This window comes from Anopheles maculipalpis, chromosome 2RL, assembly GCF_943734695.1.
Source record: "Anopheles maculipalpis chromosome 2RL, idAnoMacuDA_375_x, whole genome shotgun sequence".
NCBI lineage: Eukaryota > Metazoa > Arthropoda > Insecta > Diptera > Culicidae > Anopheles > Anopheles maculipalpis.
Genome location: NC_064871.1, coordinates 27,016,159 through 27,039,328, shown reverse-complemented (window position 1 = coordinate 27,039,328; position 23,170 = coordinate 27,016,159). Strand labels below are relative to the sequence as shown.

At 46.4% G+C, this 23,170-nt stretch overlaps 2 protein-coding genes across 3 annotated transcripts in view; one reads left to right on the top strand and one right to left on the bottom strand.

Annotated features, from left to right (window-relative positions):
* Positions 1–23,170, bottom strand: part of LOC126557127 (uncharacterized) — a 402,968-nt gene that overhangs the window by 251,275 nt on the left and 128,523 nt on the right. The window lies entirely within an intron of this gene.
* LOC126557714 (protein hedgehog) lies at positions 1,280–20,842 on the top strand. Its single transcript, XM_050213583.1, has 3 exons — positions 1,280–2,010; positions 15,234–15,495; positions 20,190–20,842. Exons 1-3 carry the CDS (start codon positions 1,342–1,344, stop codon positions 20,840–20,842), a joined length of 1,584 nt encoding a protein of 527 aa, XP_050069540.1. The 5' UTR covers positions 1,280–1,341.

Sequence of the window (23,170 nt, the reverse complement as noted above, 5' to 3'; positions counted from 1 at the left end):
TGCAGAACCGAAAGAAAGAAACGAGCGAGCGAGAGAGCGAGAAAGAGAAATAATTGAAGCTTTCCCTTCGGAAACCGCTCCGTACAACCTCGTCCAAAAGCGATACTTTCGCTCACGTCACTTATCGAGCAGTTTCCATTGGCTTACCGGCACACAAGCTATCTCTCTTACTAGCCCGCACCCGCTGAAGCTTTCTTGCTGGTACGTTGAACGAGGATACGACGACGACGGTAAAGAAGGGATGAGACTTTTCTTTTCCTTTTATTCACCCTCTAACGCACACGCACACACATACATCTCAACAGTGGGGTTGATATGTTGCTGCAAAGATCATCTCGCTCTCGCGTCGAAACCGCTCTCTCGCTCGCTTATCTTTCACTCGCTTGCTCTCTCTCCCTCTCTCACACACACACTCCTGTGGCGAGCGATGGTGGCTCATCATCGGGTTCGCCCGGCAAGGTAAGGCGAGCTTCGAAAATTTTCAACGGCCAGTCTACTTAGTTCTAATTTAGTGCTAGTCGAATTACCATCGTTTCTGCGTGTTGCGTGTTCCGTGCTCTGGTGTCTCGCTGCACGACAGGAAGGAAGCCGCTGTACCTACGATCGTGAATAAATATAGCTATTGAAGGCGACGAAAGAAAACAGTGATTTTCTCAGCCCAGCGTCACGAAAGAAAAACGGTTGTGCTTTTTAAAGGGGTGGCAATTTTTCGCTGTTTTTTTTCCGCTCCGGTGAAAACTATCTTCCTTTGTGTGGCTGTACTCGTGCTAGAATTCAGTGCTCGTAGTTGAGTGTCAAGTGTGCGCGGCTGCATTTTTCAAGCGTAACGCGGGTCTAGGGCCAAATGCACGTGTGCAGGTGCGCTAATGTACGCGTGCACACCAATTTGAATCTCGACAGTTGAAGCAGGCACTCCAATGCCGCACCGGAACCGATCGAAGGCGAATCTGACGATCCGGGTGAATCTGGCTGGCATCAAGTGCAACGTCTTCATTTGCATAACCCGCTGCCAAGAGTGAACGAGTGCAAGATAAGAAATAAATCATTATTACATCTTCAAAAGGCTGGGTGTGTTACCGGAGACAAGTGCGTTGGCTAAGGCGTGCCATACCTTTTACAAGCGTGCAAAATACCGCGTTTAAAGTTGTTAGTGAAGGTGTTGGGTGCGTAGTGGCAAAAGGAGAAAAAGAAGTCACATAAAACGTGGTGGTGGGTGGTGAGGTGGGGTAGTGAGTGTTTGTGTGTGTGTGTGTGAGAGAGGGCGTGTGTGTGTTTTGTGACGAAGGTTAAGTGGCGTCTTCATCTTTGAGTGCCGACTGTCCGTCGGCCATCGATAGCTGAATGCACCGGAAGAGTGCAGCGAGGTCGCTGCCTTCATCGTCACGATCGTTGTCCTCGTTGGCCGGTTCCCGCGGGTGTAATCTGTGCAGTGACAACCGAATGGGTAGCTGGAGACAAACGCTGGCAGCTGTCGTTCCGGCGACGCCCTGCGATCCCGCACCAGAAATGCAATCAACAGACCCGCTCTGTCCGCTCGGACCGTACAGCAGTGTCGTGGAGGAGATGAGTGTGATGCCCGAAGTGGTGGCGTACGCGTGCGAGGCGTACGAGCGCCACAGTCCGGCGGGTGTTTGCCATGAAGGCTCCTCAACGAAGCCTCAGTGTCGTTCGGGGTTGGGCGGTGGGGTAAGGTGTATGGCCCGGGTCACACCACAGTGCAACAGGACAATGGTGTGGATGATGGTGGTACTGTTAACGCTCGTTCAGCTAACGGCCGGGTGTGGTCCGGGTCGTGGGATTGGAGGACCTCGCCGGACCCGGAAGTTGCTTCCGCTGGTGTTTAAGCAGCATGTGCCGAATGTGAGCGAAAATTCGCTGTCTGCGTCCGGCATGCAGGAGGGACCGATCTCGCGCAACGATAGTAAGTTCCGAAATCTTGAGACGAACTACAACAAGGACATCATCTTCAAGGACGAGGAAGGTACCGGAGCGGACCGTGTTATGACGCAGGTGAGTAGAGGGCGGCGCGGGAAATTCGAAGGACTCTTCTCGTTAATGGTCCAGAAGGAGAAGAAGATTTGGGAAGGTCGCACGCGTACCGGGGATAGCTCATTACACCATCCCAGGGTCGTATAAGCCGGTCGTAAACGTACACTTCCCAATAAACTTCTGTATTTATCGTTTTACGGCAAATGTGCGTGAGGAAAGGACAGTGCCGACGGGTGGTACGATGAGATTGCACCCAGGCTCAGTGCAGAGAATGTCATGCCGTGTGTCCTTTGCACATACCTTCACACCAACGCTTCGCAGTATAAACACAAGTCAATAGCCAAAAAAAAAGTCCAACAGTTTGTGTGAGTGCAAAATCGTTATCGTTTAATCGAGTGTAAATGCAACGCTTGTCTGATAAGTCATGTACATGGTCGACCTCATTTCTTTCCTTTGCGTTGTCACCATTCGCCACAGCCTTGACGCCTGTTGATCCTCACGAAAGCTAATCCACCCCAACATTCCAGAATTCGAAAGCCAGTGCCACACACATGTGCTGTAAGCAGCAACACACCGTCATGAAAGCGACAACTCCTCTAAACGGTATGCAATGTTTTGGGGAATTACCTTTATCAGGTTTCCGCGACGCGTATTCGCTTTTCACCTGGACTGGTAATCTTATCGCAGCACCTGTAGCTTCAGATATCAGCTGGATTTAGCTGAAACCGTTTACCGATCGATCGCAAACAAAACGAGCGCGATATCGTAATCAATTGTGATGTGTGTCATCTGTCCCGTGCGCTCGAAATTTACGACACGAGAGGCTTGTGCATTGATAAAACGACAACGCGCTCAATCTAATCATCGCTGCGAACGTACGCGAAGGGTGCAGTGATTTGATTGCCGCGAGAGCAACGCGGATGTGGATGGGTTCGATTTGCTACATAATGAACGTTTTGCGCTTTGACACAGAACAACAGTTCGATAAAGCTGGCGGGTAGTGTGTGAATATCTGGTTTATATCAATGAATGATTGAGCTCCGGGAATGGTTACTTAGAAATTTCTAGCCAATCCAGCTGAGGTCTCTAGTTTTCAATTAAAAATTTGCTTCGTCGTATGGTTTCTTGCTTTTTGTTCGTCTTTTCTGATGGTTCATCGATTCTGACGAGCGTACCATTCGCTGGAATCAAGCTACACTTCAGGGTCCCACGATCTGGATCTTCTCAAAACGACAATCGGCATCGATTGTTTATTTTTCCTCCAGGCTCCCTCTCTCTCTCTCTAAGTGTGTCCAGCGCCATCGTACGTTACGTTTGCGAATCGTGCCCCAAGCCACACTCATCATAAGTCTGGCTGTCTCAGTAATGCGCATCGTTCGAACGCAATGTAAATAATTTATTAAAATTCAATTAAAGTGCCACGGCCGCCCGTTTTGTTGGCGTTGGCTGTAGCATTAGCTTAAGAGATTTGATGTCGTTGTTTTTGTTCACTGTTTTGGCTTTGGCCCATCGAACCGTACAAACAAACGTTCGCCGTACCGTGGCCAAGTGATATCGAAAATCACGCCTTACCGCGTTACCGTCCCCGGAAAGGGTCATTCGCTGGATGTCTCTAGTCTGTGCGCGAGGCATACGTCAATTTATGGAATGTCGGACCGTTTGAGTAAAATCTCGTGCTCTTAAGCACTTAAATAAACTCGTCCACCTTTCTTGGGCGAAGAAAACAAAAACAATAACGGCAGGTCAATCCATTTCAGCTAGCTGATCGGGAATCTATCGGGAACGGGGTGGTTTTTTTTTTTGGGGTCGCTTTTGTTTTCACACCCTCAAATAGTAAACGAACAAACACGCGTTCGCGTCCGGTGAAAGCACACGTGAGTGGGGAAATCACAGTGTTTAATCACATTAAAAATTAAATAATCGCTTCTTCAGGATTTTGGTGTTTACCGTTTTTGTGTGCGTGTGTGTGCTAGACCTGATCGTTTGTCGATCTTGCCTGATGGTGATGCGTCACCGGTTCAGGGAGCAATTTCCTTTGATCAGGGAAGGGATCGACGATGGGTGAGTCAAGGGTAAGTGTGCATTGGAGGTGGGATGAAGAAAAGCTTTTAAGCCGCACGCAACTGGATGAGCTACAGGTCGCGTGTGTGTATGCCAAGGGAAAACAAAAACCCTCAAACACTAGCCTTAAGGGGTGGAGAAAAAAACACCAAAGCTTGCATCGAGTCACAGACTGGTAGCGATCGATCGATGAAGGTGGAGGTGGGTCACGCTGCTGCTGGTGGTGGTGGTGGTGGTTGTACACAAAACAGAATGGACACTGGAAATTACCATAAACACAGGACGTGTCGTGTCGTTTTCGGATCGTAGACACTAGAGTGCCCTCGTTTGCGTTGCGCATACGATTCCGACGTGTCCAGCGTTTGGAGAAAGAAGAAAGAACCTTCGCCCAACCAGGCTCGCGTCACGTTACGTTCAAGTACACGCAGAACACAACACGCAAGAGGAGAGTAACGGGGGTAGTGAGGGACACACAGGGTGCGCAGTGAAACACTTGTAGCGATTGTTGTTAACAAGCGATTGTCAAACATGGCCAAAGGAAAGTGGTCAGAGGGGGGGTAGGGAGTGTGCGTGTCTCTGTTTGGCATAAGTGGATCTCGTTACCAATTTGTTGATCCTCATGAACGGTCGCAGTATTTGACATGAGTAATTAAAAACAACAAAAATCCCCACCCGGGTAATAAAGGGGTTGAATAAGAAAGAACAAAAAAAAAAAAAAAAAACAAGCGTCCCGTAATTGTAAGCAAACGGATTAACCGATTGCGATTTAAAGTGCGACCGAGAGGATCGCGTTGGGGTTGGGTGACAGACATTGTGGGCATATAAATCTGGTTCAGAACGTAAATATTTAACTGTCGCTTTTGACAGCTGCACGATGATGTCAAATATTTGTACACCGTGTACTAATAAACTGACCCTTCTTCTCTCCTCCCTCTCAACACGCGTCCCTATTCCCTGGATGTAATTGAATTAAAAAAAGGGCCTTTAAAACCGAGAGGAATCCGCCGGGGGTCCGGAAAAAATAGATCCATCAGCGGTCGATGAGTGTGTTACTTTGTCTCAGCCGGTGTTATTTATTTCACAGCTTCATGTTTGGTTGATACTTTCCGGCCGGCCTATACATACAGGCGTGCTTTGCTTCATTTCACCACCGGTGTCTTTGTCGCACGCGAGTCGATAGTTTTAACACTTGTCCGCTAGTCCTGACGAGCGATTCGTTACGGCGGCAAGCGACAATCGGAAAGCCGATCGGGGGCAACCAATGGAGGAAGCATCATTGGTGGCGGTTACGCTTACCGGGCACGGGACTACAAGCAGTTGTGACCCGCATTGTGTATGTGTGTACGCCCAGTGTTTTGCGATTTATTAGCGCTATTAGAATTGGAACGGGCCAGTGCGCATAAAGCAGAAGCGCGTTGGTCTTACAGAGGATTGCCGTTTTCGGTCACAAGCAGGTGTGATACTGCGTCGAGTCGGAGATAGATTTAAAGATAAAAAAACAAAGGAAAAATCAGAAATTTATGCGTCCGATCGTCTGATTCTGCGATCCTCCGAAATCATTGCTGTTGCGGTGCTGTAAATCATACCCGGGTGCGTCGCGGCATTAGACATCAATCGATTTCTACCGCAGATGTTTTTTTTTCTTTAATCTGCTAAGGCCACCCACAGTGGCTTTTGGCCAATTGTTGACCTGGTTTTAATGTGTCCCTCATCATTAGCATACCGCGCTGGTCGTACACGGCGGTGGTGGAAAAATCGGGACGACTAGCAACGAAAAATTGCACCGGTTACGGCGGCTGAAAAACAGAAACCTGTAAAAGCGGAACGTTTATGATCGATTTACGATCGGTTCGAGGTTTTCAAGCAGTTGAGCTCTCCCACCCGTTACCGGTTGGGGTTTATCGGTGGTTCGACCCATGGCCAATCGTCCAATTTCAATCAATTATGGAATTTATATGACACGGACTCACTCGACTCACCAACTGCCACGGCTGCCACCAATTTCGCCATGGTTAGAGCTTCGTGTTGGAAGCGATTTTTCGGTACTCCGACGAAGCTTGAATGTTTATGACGATGGATAGCGTACTCGCCATGTGAGTATGTGGCTGTGTGTTTGTATTTGGCGAGAGAGCTGTAAAGCTATAACCGGAGGGAATTAGTTAATACGGTTGTAAACGGAGCTTTTTGTTCGGCTTCGGGCCGAAACTTTTACGCCACCAAGGAGAATAAGTAAATCAGTTACTGTTGTGCCTTCCAAATCCCGGTTCCCCCTATACTTTTTTCTAACGTGGACTCATTTACAAGCCGCTAATTAGCGACTCTAGTGGCGGTGGCGGTTCCCGGCATGCGAGAAACTCAAAACAAAAGCAACTTTGTTGAGCTTGGTTTTGGAGCCAAAACCGGGTTCCCCAAGATCCATTGCATCTCGGATCAAGCGTTGCGCCCGCTAGAGACTTCAAACACCGTAAACGATAATGACGGTACAATAAAAGTGGAGAAGCAAAACGAAAAAAAACAATCGCTCAATGATAAAGAGAAAACAAACGTCTCATAAAACGATAAACGCAACGTGCGAGTGTTCGGTCATTGGGTGGATGAGGGAGAGGTATTTTCGGTTAAAGGTTTTCCCATTTATGGTGGCATAGTAATATTTTAGTGACTAAGAAACCGTGGTTGTGCCAAGGAAACTCGATTAAAAGTCAATCAATTGATTATAATTGTGGTGCGGTATGTATATTTATTTGCTCAACACTTTTAATTTTAGAAATGGCTCCACATACGTTTGTTTGGAGGCGTTCGTTTACATGCAAGTGCCCTTTTAAATAAAAGCAACCAGACGTTAAAAAAAATTTATTTCATGGCCGATTTCTATGTGCGTTCCAGCACAGAAACGAATGCAATGTAAACCATCTTAATGACATTTAAGAGCAAAACACGTGGCAACAAAAGTTTATTTTTAGCAGCTCGAAACAATAGGCACGGGATAGCGATTTGTTTGCATGTTTCGCGTGTCACAGCGCCGGTTGAACGTTGGGACCGATCTTTCGCCCCATTAAAACTGCCAACTCATCTGTGTGTATTGCTGTAAACGTAACTACACTCATTCACCGAGTAGCTGGCCGCAAACGCAAAATGTTGGATTGTTGGAAATAACTCATCACGGGGATGCTTCGCAAGCACAAAACACTCTCGCGAGTAAGGACGAAAATGGCGCAAACAGAGTAAGAGGAAAAGAAAGATCAAGCATACGATGCTCTTCGGAGCCACAAAACGCAGACTCGAGCGTATCAGTTGTGTGCAATCGCCATAGTCTCTGTGTCGGTGGATTCGAAAATGCCATGTTCGCTGCTGCTACGTATCTGCTGGGAAAATCCTTCCGCAAAAAGGGCAACCCGATCGGAGGGGCGCTCGTGAAAGGCGGAAGGCGGAAGGGATCGTACACCCTGTGAGGAAGATGAACGATCGGCACCGATGATTAAGGCGCTGGATGCAATGGTTTGGTTCGTCGGTTTTGGGAAAGATGATCGCACGAAGCGCTTGGTAGACGAGCCAGTGTGAAACAAAGCGACCACGATGTAGCTCCCCACAAGCAACGGAAACTTGTGTGGCAAGCCGGTGTGTACGGGATAAGCAGACAACCAACATGCGAGCAACAAATCGCTCGATCGTTCGTATCGACCGGCAGACATAAGTTATGATCTGTTTGAAGCAGCGGGATTACCATGATTTGGTTTTTCGCATTGTTCCACTTTGGCTGAGCGTTAGAAAGACCGAAACAGACGAAGTGTTTTCACTGCTCTACACTTCTGCACAAAAATTGCCCCATTTCGTCACGGACAGGCAATAACAGGCAGATTCGAAATTAAAGTAACTAAAAAAAAGCAGCACATCCAGTTTTGCTTAGGTTTTTCTTTTTTTGCCGTTGTTACCGATCCGTTAGAGTCCGTTATCCGTAGTCTACGGTTAAATCAGCACTCAATTAGCATAAGCAGCATAGCGAATTTTTCTTTGCAGTGTTTGCGATCATACCACCACTTGGGATCTTCGCCTTAGTGCAACGCGAACAGCATTTATTGAGGTGACATTAAGCGGGTGCAATGAACAAATCTGACACATGCAACTACACGACATCGCTTGGACATACCTTAACAAACCTCAACCCTTCACCTGCCGCACGGTGCCCCCTGTGAACTGATCTTCTGCTGCCACAGGTGAAGTTTATTGCCTGCGATTGCGAATTGTAAAAGCAACGGGAGTTTACTAGCAGTTTACTGACGAAGTAGTGCACATTAACGGGATCTAGTGGCTGGCTGGGCAGCTTGGCTGCAAGGAGCATAATCAGCCGCTTTAAAACCGATAATCCGCAGCAATTTGGCCAGCACCGTACGGTGTACGAGCCCACAGTGTGCGCCACACATTCATTTGCTTCGTTGTCTCATAAATAAGGCTTAAATTGAACCGGTGGTGGGTCTGTGATGGCTTGTGGCAAGCAACCTGTACCATCGCTGCCCCGACACCATGACACCGACCCGAGCAGCAATCCCGTAAGGTGCAATCTCGCCCTGTAGTCAGCAAACGCGAGAGAGGGAGAGTGATTGCCACTGCAGTAGCGCATGGGAAGCACGTTTATGGGGATCCGTTTCAGCGTTATTTCACATCCTTCGAAAAAAGGTGGAATTATCTTCCCAACTACATTGTAGAAAAATTGTTTACAGCGAAACATTTTACTGCTGTTGTGACAGGAGCCTTGACACATCTACTTTTGGGAGAGGACCTAAACAGTCGAAAAAGATCACCCTTAAATCTGACACGTTTTCCTGTCCGTTCGGAACGTGTCGTTAACCTTCTGTTTAAGTGCGTTTCTTCTTCCTTCTAGTCGTCTGTTTGCTTACCCGAAGCATGCGCTGTCGAGGAAAGGATTCATTACAATCGAACTTATTTCGCCAGAAGGTTAGCTTTCGGCTCGGAACAGCCGGATCGGACCATGTGGCAAAGCCAAAAGAACCGCAGGAATTTGTCGCATTCTTCGCCGACCTGTCCGACCGGGATCAAAACCATTCTGCTGTGGTATCAAACTTTTTTTTTGCTGTGAGGAATAGTTTTTTAGCCACCAAGGCAAATCATTTTTTTTTGTTTATTTGGTAAAGGACGCCGTGGTCAGGCGGGAAACGGAAAAATCGGCATCGATCCGGTATCGATATCGATCCTCGCTCGGTGAGGTCAAATATCCTATTACATCCTCCGGATACTGATCCCCTCTAGCAGTTGGCCTGTTTTGTTTTCTTCCTCCCTACTTTTCCCGCCTTGAGATTTCGATCGGCCAATCGCAAACTTTGCGTTCCCACTCTCTTTCTCTTGCGTCATCTATCAGTGTACCACTTGTAAGGATTCCCCGAGGAAACTACTAACCTGCCTCAAATAATGTAGGGCACCCACCAACAACACGGGAGGTCCACAATGAGAACGGGATCAATCCACTGATCGTCAGCAGCATCATCCGGTTGCCGGTTACCGGATTGAAATTCGATCACCACTCAGCTATTTCCCGAACTAAGGTTCATTTCTTCCTGCATGATTGTTATCTTTCGATTCCTGGCCCGACCTCGGGGGCTAGCAGCAGTTAGGTTCCGCTGATTGTGAGTGACTATTATATAAGATTACATTTTAATCATAATTTTCCATCTTGTCCACTTGTCTGCCGTCTGGGTAAGGTGGTCTAATGTCGACCAGCGTAGAAAAGCAGTCAAAACACTCCATTTACACCATTAATCACACCGTGCAGCACACACAGACAAATGGTACCGATGTTCGTTTCTGGGTTCTCTTGGCGCAAAGAGATTTTTGTGTGTTACATCGTTTAACCCTCTTGTGATTACTATCTCGCATTGTGCAATAATGTATGCATACCTCACACACAGACCAAAAAATCTCACACGAAGCAGGTTGCACAACGGAGCAAAGGCCCTACGGTTGGTAATATACCTTAAAAAGGTGCCTCTTAATGCCCTAACATGACGATATGCATTTAATGTACACCGATGACACCGTGTACTTACCGTTCAAGCGGCACAACCAGCAGAAAAGACCCATATCTCGCTATCTCTCCGTTTCTTTCCACCCTTTCTTCATGCTTCGGCAACGCAACAGAGGGCTGAACTTGAAATGACAAAATAAGTGAGTAATATTAATGCGATGTAATTTAATACTTATCTCTTTTTAATTCTTCGCCTTTTCACCTTTACGCGCCTTTCCTCTACGGTGGATGTGTACGCTCCCTCCGCGTCTTTTATGTCACTTTAAAGGATATTTAATAAAAAGAATGGAACAAACCCCCGACGAGTGCCCCCGCAAGCGCACACTGCCGTGGGTCACGTGGGATGTGATGCGAGATTTGTTAGGTTCTTCGTACCCCTGTTTCTCGCGTTTGCGGCTGACAAATGGGCCGCCTTTAGAAGCGACCGGCTGGGCGCGTCCATTTATCATCCCGGTGTCGCACAGCGGAGCGGAGGATACTACTACCCCAACCGTATCGGAACCGGCTGGTACGGCTGAGGCGTGCACGCAGTCATTTAAGTCGGAGGAATTTGTCGCACACGCTTTCGCTTGACGCTTAAACGTTTTGATTGCTGCCGGAATGGTGTTGGAATGGGAATGAGCGAGCTACCTCAGGAGCAGAAGCAGAGGATAAATACATACTGGTTTGATGTTGGCTTGGGCCCGGCTCGGACCTGGCCACATCCATTTACGGTGTTGAGCCAGTGAGTTTAAAGATCGTGCCCGAACGATTAAAACGCACGCACGCCGTTTCGGAACTGACGAAATATTTTGACATGAAGTGTGACACCGCCGAGTCGATTCGAGAGTTTTTTTTTTGTTTTTGTTTTTCTGTGATGGAGGTTTTATTGTGGCATTTTGAGCCAAGCCACCGGGTGAGCAGTGGGAAACGATGAACGAACGGGGTGAGAATAAATCTGAGCATTAGGCAGGTCGATGAGCGGGATTCGCTTGGTCCTTATCGTGGCCCACGTACCATATAAGCCGCCGATTAGTTGGATTTTTTTTTTGTTTTCAAGTGGCACAAAAGTTTACTCACACATACACACACACACTTGGGGCAAACAGTAAAGAGAGATGAGGAAGAAGTGTGGGTTCTGTTCCCACCGGACGGAAAAGGCTTACGGAGACGGTAAATCATGTGCTCACGTCCTACACACATATGGGTGGGAAGCTACCGTTCGTTGGATGTTCGGTGCGTTGTTGACACAACTGGTCAAGGAACAAAAGCTTCATTCACACACATACACACACCGCTAAGCGCCACCACTTGTGATACGCGCAAAGTGCGCACCAGGATACTATTGGGCACGGTCCGGATGGAAGAGTCCTCCTGTCCGGCTTTTGTGTTGATCCGCGACGGTTAGATGAAGGGAATGGAAGCAACTACAGCAGGTCTCTGTCTCTGGCTGGCGCTAATTGACATCGCAAATGGACAATCCTTTCATGGAGAAAGAAGTACAGCAGATCGGTGGAGACGGGACTCGCCGACTCCACAAACATAATTAGGTGAAGTGAAGAACATTATCGCCACTTCGGAAGCTACTTGCTGGGCCGCACCCTGGGAGCTTTTCCAGCTCGTCAAACAAACGCCCCGGAGGAAAAATTAACAAACGAGTGTAAATTTCCTTTTCCCATTAGCGAACGGTGGCGGTGGTGGTTCCCTGTTGTCCTGGGAAAAAAGAGGCTAAGAATTTACTTTTCATAAATGTGTTTGCTTTTGCCTCCTCGGAACAATACTGAACAGTTTTGTTTGGAAAACACAAAAAACACCAATCGGAATAGCCTTCCCGGATACTGGTTTTATTTTTTAATCCTTTGATGTGCTTTATTCATATGTTACGGGGAAAATGCGATTGTCTGGAGGATCATTTTTCATCAGATTTTGCAAATTTTCCCTCCATGCCTATCACGTGCAAACTGTGCGCGCCGTAAATCGGCCAATACGAAGAACGAACAGGAGGATATATAAATGACAACCACAGAAATTTGAGAACGGGAAAGCAATTCCCAACAGCCATCCACTTCCCGGAACTCCCGCCGATTCGGTGGTCAAGGTTAGGGCAAAAATCATTTCGCAACAATCGGCAGTGGGCAGCAATGGGCAAAAGCTGTCAAAGTCAGTCAACTGCAGTTAATCGATTGCCGGCAGCTATACACACACATCACACCACATCTACCGATCCGTCCGCAACGGGTTCCCGGTGTGATGCTCAAGGCCCTTCGGGAGCAGCAACTACAACATAAGGGAAAAAAGGGCAAATTGTCCTTGGATGTCCTTCGGTATGTGTTTGGTTGCATGAGGATGTAGATATGCGAAGAAATATCCAAATATTTAGACGCCGTGGCAAATTGGTCTTAAAGAGAAAAAAAAGCACAAAACAAAAGCGGTCAGGGACACATCACCGGCTGGCTTGACTTTGAGAAGTTGGGAAAATCGATTCGTCTCCGGTAGCCCTTAAAACAAACACCTCTTAGCCCACAAGGTAAAACCAGAGGAAGGAAAAACAAAATTGAAAAATCCAGAAAAACCCATTCTCTTTGGCCCGGTGTACGGATGTTCCGAGAATCGAACCAACGGGCAAGGCGAAACGAAACGAACTTTTGGCTTCATCATGGCCAAGAGCTTTTCGGTATTTGGGTACCCGTAGCGCATCGAAAACGGAATAAGCAAACGACAACTCGGCATCCAATTACTGCGTGAGCTGGTTTGGGAATGCGCAACCGATTGTGAAAAGCCGAGATGGGAACGAATCCCAGCCCAGCGGGAATGTTGGGGTGAGGGTGGGAGGGCATCCGTAAACCGTCTGACAAGCGTGACACCATTTAGCCTGCCTAATATGACATCTGTGACGAAGAGTTTAGATACGATTAAGCGCGGGCAAGGAAAACAAGCCCAAAACGTTCGATGGAGCGGTGATGTACTGAAGAAGGATGGGAAGAAGTCTTGCTGATGCGGTATAAATACACACAAACATAAATTTTAATTTAGCATTCGAGGCGGTTCTCTTTATCTTCTTTGCTGCCGGAAAGCAAACATTCCGATTGGATCGTTCTAGGTTGAGAGCTCGAGCTTCGAAACACCGGTGTTGTTAATACCGTCCACAGCGAAAGCTTAGTTCGCAGGAAAGAAATGCTTTTCAAAACGGACGCAAAATGGCGTCATTGCGTTCATTGTGCAATTATTCGACAAGAACTTATTGCAGATTTATCAAAATCGAGGTTTAAAAATCCTCCCAAAGCACGTTGTAAATGATTCATCTATGAACAAATCCTCTCTTAGACAGGAAATTCCTTTCGTTTTCGATAAGCGACGAACCCGGTGAAAGAAACTCGCACCGATCGTAGACATTTTTAAAATGGAGCTCCCAGCTCCATCGTCATCGGACAATTTTGGTCTAAACACTCATTCATTCTAGCAACTGTTACCAACCCATGGCGCTCAAACCCTTGGATCAGCGACTCTACTAAGCTAGCGGGTGACTAACGGTGGATTCACCTGTCCCTTTCCCTGGGGAGTAAGATGATCACACCGCCGATTCTGGCCATCAAGCAAAGAAACGCGTTCAGACAAGATTGTTGCGCGAGAGTCCAAGTCCGCGGGTCAAACTTTTTGTTGGTTTACTTTTTTTTAACGATCAGCTTTTTAAGCCACGCCTTTCCTGGCCCCGCGAGCTAAGACGCTGTTGTGGAGCCATCTTGAAACCGAATTCGAACCGAAGACATTAAAAAACGATGCGTCGAGAAAACGTTTGAAGAGGTGTTTCTCGATCGCTGGTCGCAAAAGGAAGTGTCTTGAAATTGTTTCGGATTTCTTTCATGCGTGATTTTTGGAAAAGTTTTAAAGTTTAGCAGATACTTGTGTTTCCGGAGTGAAGCAAAATATAATATTTCTGCTGTTTGCAGAATCAAACGAATATCTACCCATGTCTATAGACATTCATCAACAGCCAAGCTTTTCCCTACATTGCCCATCTTTCTGCTGTGTTTTACTTGCTCAAGAAACTTCGTGGAGCACGCATGACGCCTCCTTTTAAACGGTTTCATTTACCATTATCGTTGCTGATGGAAGCTGAGACAATTTCATTTTACCACTCACAATCTCCACCAGCAGAACCGTTTTACTATGTAACGAGCTCGTCTGTAACTGGTTTTGCGGATGTGAAATCGATCTTCGGCCGCTGATGGAAGTCCAAAGTAATCATCATCATCCACGCCACCTTTACGATCAGGTATGTGTGTGTGTATGTGTGATAAAGGTGAAGAAAATTACACACCAGCATCGAACACCAAGCGACACGATCGGCATGCCGATGGTCGGTTTTGGAGTTGGAAGATTAATTTTTATTTTTATCACTACACGCACCTCATTAATCAGCTTCTGGTGCGTACGAGTCCCGTGGGGATGAAAGCAGGCTAAACGGAGGCGGTCAGAAAAGGGAAGCTGTTGAGGTAATGCAAATGAGGCGCATTTGTTTTTCGATGGCCACTGCACATTCACGCCGCTCGTTCTCGTTCCTTCTCCTTCTCTGCTACGATCACTTTCCACACGTCTGAGGGTCGAACAGGAAAAGCGCTGGGAACGAGTTTGCAGGTTAAGATGGGTAGTGATAAAAACGGTGAGATAACTAGCTTTCTGTTGAAGTGTGTGTGTTTGTGTGTGTGAGGATGTTTCTTCATCATGGAAATCAACTTCCCTAACTACAAAAACTCGTGGAACGGTGAGGTGTAAGTCGCAAGAGTCGATATCAATTTATGTCGAAGCTAGTCATTAGTCTCTTGCTTCTAGTCCACGCCGTTATCATTCGTTGCGTATTCCCCTGTTTCTTCCTCTTTTTTCCTACCCTTCTCCACCTAATTCCCTTCCCCATTCTTTCTCTGGCACATTGCTAGAGCAAACTTTCGCCACGCTCTTTTTGCTCGTTTAGCTATTTGCAGGAAGTGTGTGCAAGGTTTGCCGTGCCTTGCACCGAAGCAGGGTTGTTTATGGGTATTGGCTTGTTGACAAATAATTAGCATCATTACGGGATAATTTAATTAACGTATCACCATACTAACGTGTTACTTTTCTCCTTCTCTCTCTCTCTCTCTCTCTCTCTCTCTCTTCCTTTTGCCCATTTCTACTGTAGCGCTGCAAGGAAAAGCTCAACATACTGGCCGTATCGGTGATGAACCAGTGGCCCGGTCTGCGGCTAATGGTAACCGAAGGTTGGGACGAGGATCATATGCATGCGCCCGAGTCCCTGCACTACGAAGGACGCGCCGTCGATATCATGACTTCGGACAAGGATCGGTCGAAGATTGGCATGCTGGCACGGCTTGCCGTCGAGGCTGGCTTTGACTGGGTGTTCTACGAGAGCCGCAATCACATCCACTGCTCAGTGAAATCAGGTGAGTTTGATAGTTCTTTCACGCAGTGAAGCTTCTTCTTTAGTTGCAAGCAAAGTGTAGCAGGTCACGCATGACAAGAATTCCTCGAAACGGATGCGTAGAGGATCACCTTCGGTGGTGTAAGATCGGTTTCATAGAAAATACGTCCGGTGTGTTTGTTGCTTTGAAATCCGATCGGAAGCCACTCCGTTCGTCCCGTTTCTCTTGACGCTCGACGGCTGCTCATTTAAGTGGTATCACCTTTCGGGTTCGAGGTCTATAAAAAAAAGTCTCGGTTGGGATTACATTCCCACTTTTTTCCACCGTGCGCAAGCTGTCAGAGTCAAACTTTTGGGCTACACGCAAAACCGTCTTAGCAAAACTGACAGCGGCGTATAAGAACTTGAACACAAAAACTACCCCCATACACACACATACACACATATACACAAATATCCAGTCATCAAGCACGAGGAACATCAGCCGTAGTACTTTTTGTTTGCTTGCGGGCATGAAATCACCATTGCAGAAAATGGCAGCAAAGAGAAATTCAGAACAGTAATTGAGTTTACGCCGAAAGCGTCAGCTTTCGCAGCAACTTCGACAGCTTGCCGTTGCTGTAACCTGTAGTTTGCGCACGATCCTTGCACGCATTCCCGCTGTATTTGCATCCCGGATCTCCCGAGGAGAAAAATGACAGAGCAAAAAAAACTAAAGGAACACTCCATTCCTTTCAAGCACGCCGGAGATCGAGGCTTTAGCCTTTTGATGAATGCAAATCGGTGTCCTGTTTACGCCCTATCGTTACGGCGTTGTTCCGAAACTCCAGCCAGTGCGAACGAGACTTGCGTCAAATTGGGGAAAAGTGTTGCGAAAAATTGAAATGACTGAAAGGCGAAGAAAAAGATGGTATAGATGAATGAGGAAGATGAGGCTAACGAGTAGCTTGTTAGTTCGCGTCCAACCATCTCACTCTTCCCCCCCCCCCTCCCTCCCACATTTAGCCTTTTCCTTTTTGGAGGGAGAGTTGTTTCAAACCTCCTCCGTGGAAGGAAGGTGATCATATCAGCATCTTGTTAAAACGGGGCTCTCTGCCAAGCAAAGCTTTTGCGTTGGTTAATGGTTCTAAGCGAAGTGTGTGCCTTCTGCTTCGGGCTGCCCTTGGGCGGTGAAGTCGCTGAGTTTGATCATTATATATTTGCGGCCTCTGGCCTCTGCGTCGCTCCCTTAAAAATCCTTCCTCGCAATCAGAAAAGGACGGACTGCTGCTTTTGTTTTGTAAATTATCTTAAGCACTTTGGTTCGGGATTTTTAATTAACAAGCCCTCTGGCACAAAAACAACCGCAATCCGTTGGTTTGGTACATCGATAACAAGTGAAAGCAAACGATGGAAAGGATTTAATGTGTGTGTGTATGTGTGTTTGTTGCCCTCCTTTTCTTGTTCCTGCTTGTCTTCAGCAAACGGTTAAGCTCATGTAAATGTTTGTTTCCCCTTTTTTTAGCTGCGTGGATTGCTGCAATCCGGAAAAGCCATCGAGTACTTCGAGACTCCCTTTCTCTCTCTCTCCCCTCCCCTTCCTTCTCTATCTGTACCTGTTAAAGCCAACTTGCTCGAGTGGCTCAAAGTCAGTGCCTCCAGTCGGATAAGCATCCAGTCAACCCTTCGCAGGATAATCCCATTCCCCTAGCGGCTAATCAATGCCGCTCCGTATATTATTATGCCTCGGTGTACGGTGTAGGTTCACCCGAGAGTTTGCTAGGAAGGGAAAAATTAATTTTCTAATGATATTATCCCTGCTTTTGGTGGACGCAAAGCCGACTTGGCACAGGTCGCTGGAATGGTCCTTTTACAGAAGGATTATTTGCTTAGCACTCTTTCGCACACGAGCTTGCCAGTTTGGATGAGCCATGGATGAGTTCTCTCGGTTTTTGCTTGTGTGGTGCGTTTTAACGTTGTTTTCCGGACTTGTGGGAAAGGGATTTGTTCAGGTGTTTGATTGCAACCTTCCGAGGAACGGTGCTTGTCGGATTGGGAAAAAAATCGGCAAATATTATTGTTGCACTTATGGGTTTATGTTTGCGGTTGTATTTTAGCATGGCGATGGTGTTTCTTGGAAATACTATGTACCACTCTAAAGATGAAAGTTGCAAACTCACGGGTGAGGTTTCCTATTCCATTTTGGTATTCTATAATAGAAAAGATTTTCTATGTTTCCTATTTTTCAAGAAACTTCAATTGATTTGAGTATCAGGAAGCTTGATTTAACATAAATAAAAATGAGATAAATTTATACGGTTATCGTCATATTTTCTCCATATTACATAATGGGTTTCTCCAATAAACAAAAACACTTTTGAATCACATTTAACGTCAGAAAACTAGCAAATCCTGCAAAGCACAGCATCAACCCTTCACAATACCGTGTGTATCGCGTGTAGCAAAACGAAAGACTTCAATGCTTCGGAATCGAATGTATAGGCAACAGACGAGAAACCCCTTAAATACCTGTGGCTACCGCTAGTGTTTTCTTCCCAGTGCGGTTGCTTTCGTGGGACTGTGGCATGCGTTTGCCACAGTGCGTATACTGTGTATCACATGCATATCGAACAACGCGAGCCGTTTCACATTCCAGCAGTTATCCGACCTCGCGGTTCGGCGGCATCAGTATCGTGTGACAGGCCGTCACCATGCGCGACCAGGCCGGTTCGCTGTGTTGTTTATGGTTAAGCGCGCTGTTGGAGTTTACAATTTCCAAGATCCGACGCCGTCTGTCAGTTGGGTTCTTTATGCCATCATTTATCTGTTTTTAATAACGAGATAATGGTTGTGACACATACACAAAAGGGAAACATACACGCTACACGACATAAGCCTGTCGGTCAGCAGCGATCGGCAGTCATATCCATAGAACCACTCCAGAACATGAGCATGAGAACCAACTCTCTCGATCAACTGTCGGCCTGACTCCACTCGCGCAGGGGAGAAAAAAAGAAACAACATTAAACAAATCGGACCGTATTGCAATAATCTCCACTAATGTAAATAAACACTCCAACGTGACAGTTCACACGCGACAGCTTTCGCTGGTTCGTTTGCGTATCACAATCGGAACTATAATAACTACGCCAAAACTATGTGCGCGAATCGCGCGCTCTCACGGTATCGAAATCAAATTAATTTCGACGACCACCATCACCAACGGCTTCACCAAACTGCTGCTGCTGCGGCGGAGAAAGATTTATCTGCAGCGAAACGATCGATTGAGGCCGCGCACGATCGAGGACCGGGCTGAATGTGGGGCGGCGATGGCGATGAAATTGATGAGGCCTGCCAGCGTGACAAGCCTAGTGGAAGACTCTCTCGGTGGGACTCTCATCAATCAGCCAAACTAAACGTAAACAACGTGCGCGCTGCGGTGTTTGACAAATGAGACTTTTAAGCGCAAAATTGATGTGATCCCAAGGCTCGCTCGCAGTATCATCCATCCATCCATGATCGGTTGGTCACTTCTTTTTTTTTTTTACTTCTGCCTTTCGTACGCAATGTGTGGTGCTGCAGTGCGCATCTGTGCAATTAAAAATGATTAAATGGTACTCCGAATATTACGCCAGATAATTTGCGGGTTTGAGGAGGAAGGGATTGGTTGGTGTGGTCGGTTGGTGTGGTGTGTGGTTCGGTAGTCTGATTGAGCTTGGCGAGGTACAACTCAAAACTATTCCACCTCAACTGCGAAACTCACAGCACGGACAGCGTGTGCAAAATGTCTACAAAGTCTGACAGGAGCTTGAAGCTCGCCAAAAATGTGTCCAAAAATAAACCTCTTGTCCAGTGCTTAACCATTCCGGCGCACCATTTTCTCTTCTGCAACATCCTCGAAATCGTTCGCTAAAGCAAAACAAGGAAACATAAAACGAGCGAACCGAAACCCCCGTGGGCCACAACAACTAACTAGGTTTGTGAGTAAGCTTCCCAAAATTGGCCGAATCTGCGCCGCCATGGATCGCCACCAGTTGCGGCCGTTTACGGCCTTTTGCTGATCTCGTCTTACCAAAACCTCAACAATGGCCGAAGTAAAAAGGGTCTTCAGCATCGTTTGGAACTCAACGAGTAAGAAGAAACGGTGCATTTACAGGCACAGGTACACACATACACACACACACACACAAACGTACGCACAAACTACAACAGACACAGGCATGTACGGGACGCGGGTCTGGGAACCGTTTTAATTTCCCGACCGACCGTTTACCGTCCGCTCTTTTCTTGCACCTTTCTGCCTTCGCTCTCCGTTTCGTGCGCAAAACCCCGTTTCGTGTGTGGATCTCGAGGCTCGATCGAGCATTTATGTGCGAAAGAAAGATGAAAGCCGATTCCGGACGAATCCCGGGCGTATGAGAACGCGTCCACAGGATCATCGTTCCTTTTTTTTTGTTGTTTTGTTGTTTTCGGGGTGTAATAAATCAATAGATAGTAAATATGTTAACCACAGCATGGCGCCGCGGCGGTACACCAATGCGTGCGTGCATGTGTGTGATAGCATGTTTAAGATTTCTTTCCTCCTCATTCCTTCCCCATACCCTTTCAAAAATGCATTAAAAAGGCCAATTTTCGAGACTTTTGTGGTTGCCCGCTTTACGCTTCATTTCTAAAACCATTAAATTGGATCCTTTTACTAACCGCACACCATTTTGTTCTTGTTTTTTTGCTTTCCAGATTCCTCACAATCCAGCCATACGAGCGGTTGCTTCACCGGAGACAGCACCGTCCTGACAGAGGCCGGCGTCCACCGGAAGCTGAGCGAGCTGCGGATCGGCGAACGAGTGCAGGCGGTCAATGCAGCCGGACAGACCGTATTCAGCGAGGTGCTCATGTTCATGGACCGGGACACACACCAGCGGCGCGAGTTTGTCACAATCGAGGCAGAGGGCGGTGCACTGCTGAAGGTCACTCCGGCCCATCTGGTGTTGGTGTGGCATCGGGAACGGTCCGACACGCGGTTCGTGTTTGCCGACCGGGTCCGCGAAGGTGATCACATACTGGTGCACGTCGGTGGAACGCTTGAACCACGCTTGGTACATCGAATATCGGCCACACTTTCGGAGGGTGTGTATGCGCCACTAACGAGCGAAGGAACGATCGTGGTCGATTCGATCGCTGCTTCGTGCTATGCGCTCATTGACAGCCAAACGATTGCGCATCTTAGCTTTCTACCGTATCGGCTGGTGGAGAAGGTGCTGGCCTTGTTTGAACGAAGTAGTGCAAGCGATAGTCTCAGCTTGCCAACCCACGAAGGTATCCACTGGTACGCGAAATCCTTGTACACCATCAAAGACTATCTGATACCGGCGAACTGGCTGTACCACTGAAAACCCGAACCAGAGGCGTTGTCCGGCATCATGATGCTCGTATGAATCGAGGAATCATTGTAAAAAGTGTAAATTAGCGTCGAAAGCCAGCAGCTCCCAGTCGTGGCATAGGAGATAGGAGATGGGACAGGAAACGGTGGACGAACAATTTAAATTATTTATGTTTCAATAACTCGGATAGTGGAATAGCTAAAACAGGGCTCTATTCAACTGTACAGCACACATGTACACATACATATGCACACGCAGGATGGGACAACGATCCTTTCTTGCGCGAGTGTAGGCTATAAGCGCCACCTGCCTAGCAATCCTTGTGCGAATGTTTGTGAAACGCTCCACAGGGGTTTCGGTTTAGTTCTCTGTTCTGTTTGTTGTTTGCATTCTTGTTGATGGAGCGTACCAGCGAGCGAGATAGGGAGAGCAAGAAAGTGTCCCTTTTCCCTGACGATGGAGCTTATGTAGTTAGTAAGTAGTAGACAGGAAATACAAAGAAAATGGATGGTTGCGTTACAACGGTGCAAGAAAGTTGTACAACGAGTGTAATTTAGCGAGTGTAGTGTGTACGAGGTAGGTTAAGAGACGACGATACAAAACATAAAACACCAACAGCCAACAGCCAACAGTACAGTGCGCAACAAAGTGGCAGAGTATTAGGGACGTAATTTATTATCCTTATCTTATAACTATGTATAAAATGTGGATGTCTTTTTAATCTTTGGAAGCCATTTGTCGATCGAAACGTACAATGGCCTCCCAGAAGAGAAGGAAAACAACGACTAAATGGAGAGTCAAACATTCCACACTAATAAACAAGTGTGAGAAAACGTTTTTTGAGTATGAAACGGTATGAGTTGCTTTCTATCTGTGTGTACTACTGTTTTCTTGTCTTAAATGTACTGTTTAAGCCATGAAAGGGACGGAATAAACACAAATAATAACGAGCGAGCAGAAGCGTGTAGGGATTAGTGCGAGAGAAGAAGTATTTATTAACTAAGTGACAGTGACGTTGTGTGTAGTGTGTCGGTACTGCAACCGAATCGCGCTAGCAGTGAAAGCGGAAAGCCGTAAGCAAACCAGAACCCGTGATATCTAATTTTAGAAACTCTCTAAACACTATTTCTTATATACAGTCTGATTTGTTTTGGGGCAGTGCTTTCCGCAATGGAAGAACACCTGATCTTTTAGTTTCTAGGGAGTTTTCGAACTTTTGGAGCCAATCGATGAACGCTTGGTGTATGGAAACTAGCGCAAATGACTAACGGCAGTAGTAGGAACCTTGTAGTGGAAATCTATTCCTCTGGTAGTCAAACGTTTCCTTTGACATAACGCAAAGGGGAACGCGATTAGCGCGAGCGCATTTTTAACAGTGGAGAGAATTTAATGAAAGAAATAAAACACGAAAAGCTTCTGTAAATAGTAACAAGAAATGAAAAATTGTGGTCGTTTTTTTTCCTAACTTAATTTAATGCATCCGAATGATTAATTTTTCCAAAAACAAATCTAATATTATTGCACTTGCTGCGTGTTCCTTTCATCGTATGAAATATTTCATCCATTCGGTTGGTGTCTTCAATAGAAATGTTTCATTACGCCTCTTTCCATTGAAAAGTTTCAATCATTTGAATTCTGGTTGTAACCATGCATTAATGCATATGCAACACATACATTTGGATTCGTTTTGAGGGACAAATTCAAACAAATGACGCAAAATCACTATAACTAAACAATAAAACACTATATCAACCAAGATCGCCGTGAGGTGCTTGATAAACGATTCTACTGTCGTTCTTCCTCTCGACTCCAGAATTGGCACTGCACTAGGCTTGTTCGGTATAAACGACCGCCATAGTTATGCCTGCAAGTTATTCATTGCCAATATTATTCTCTCCAAAGTTGACCTCCATACCCTTCTGCATCGTTCTTCCCTATTCATATCCCTTCCTACCGTTTGCATGTGCGCCCACCACTTCTACTACTCTCATGTGCGCACTAGCTGATTTTAATTCCGTAGGTGATATGTTTGCTCATAATATATCCTTCACCACTTTTTGCTCTTGACGAAAGAATAATTTCGAATGAAATAAGAAGCTACTAGAAAATTGTGTAATCGCAATTCCACAATTTCAAGTGAGTGATTCAAGTAATCAGTTTTAGATTCGAGAATCTCATCTAGACATGATTTAAACACTTACAGAGCCAGAAAAGTAATCTAAGCTTCTTTAGTTCATCGCAACTGTTTTATGTACCTCCAAAAAATAATCTTAAATTATTTGTGATTCAATAAAACAGAATATTATTTCCTTTCACGAAAGATTAAAAAGTACAAAA

Bases quoted from the DNA above. Each gene is read 5' to 3' on its own strand.
- LOC126557714 (XM_050213583.1), top strand. From the start codon at position 1,342: ATGCACCGGAAGAGTGCAGCGAGGTCGCTGCCTTCATCGTCACGATCG. The intron at 2,011-15,233 runs GTGAGTAGAGGG...TTTCTACTGTAG, and splicing joins CGGACCGTGTTATGACGCAG to CGCTGCAAGGAAAAGCTCAA. The intron at 15,496-20,189 runs GTGAGTTTGATA...TTTGCTTTCCAG, and splicing joins CCACTGCTCAGTGAAATCAG to ATTCCTCACAATCCAGCCAT.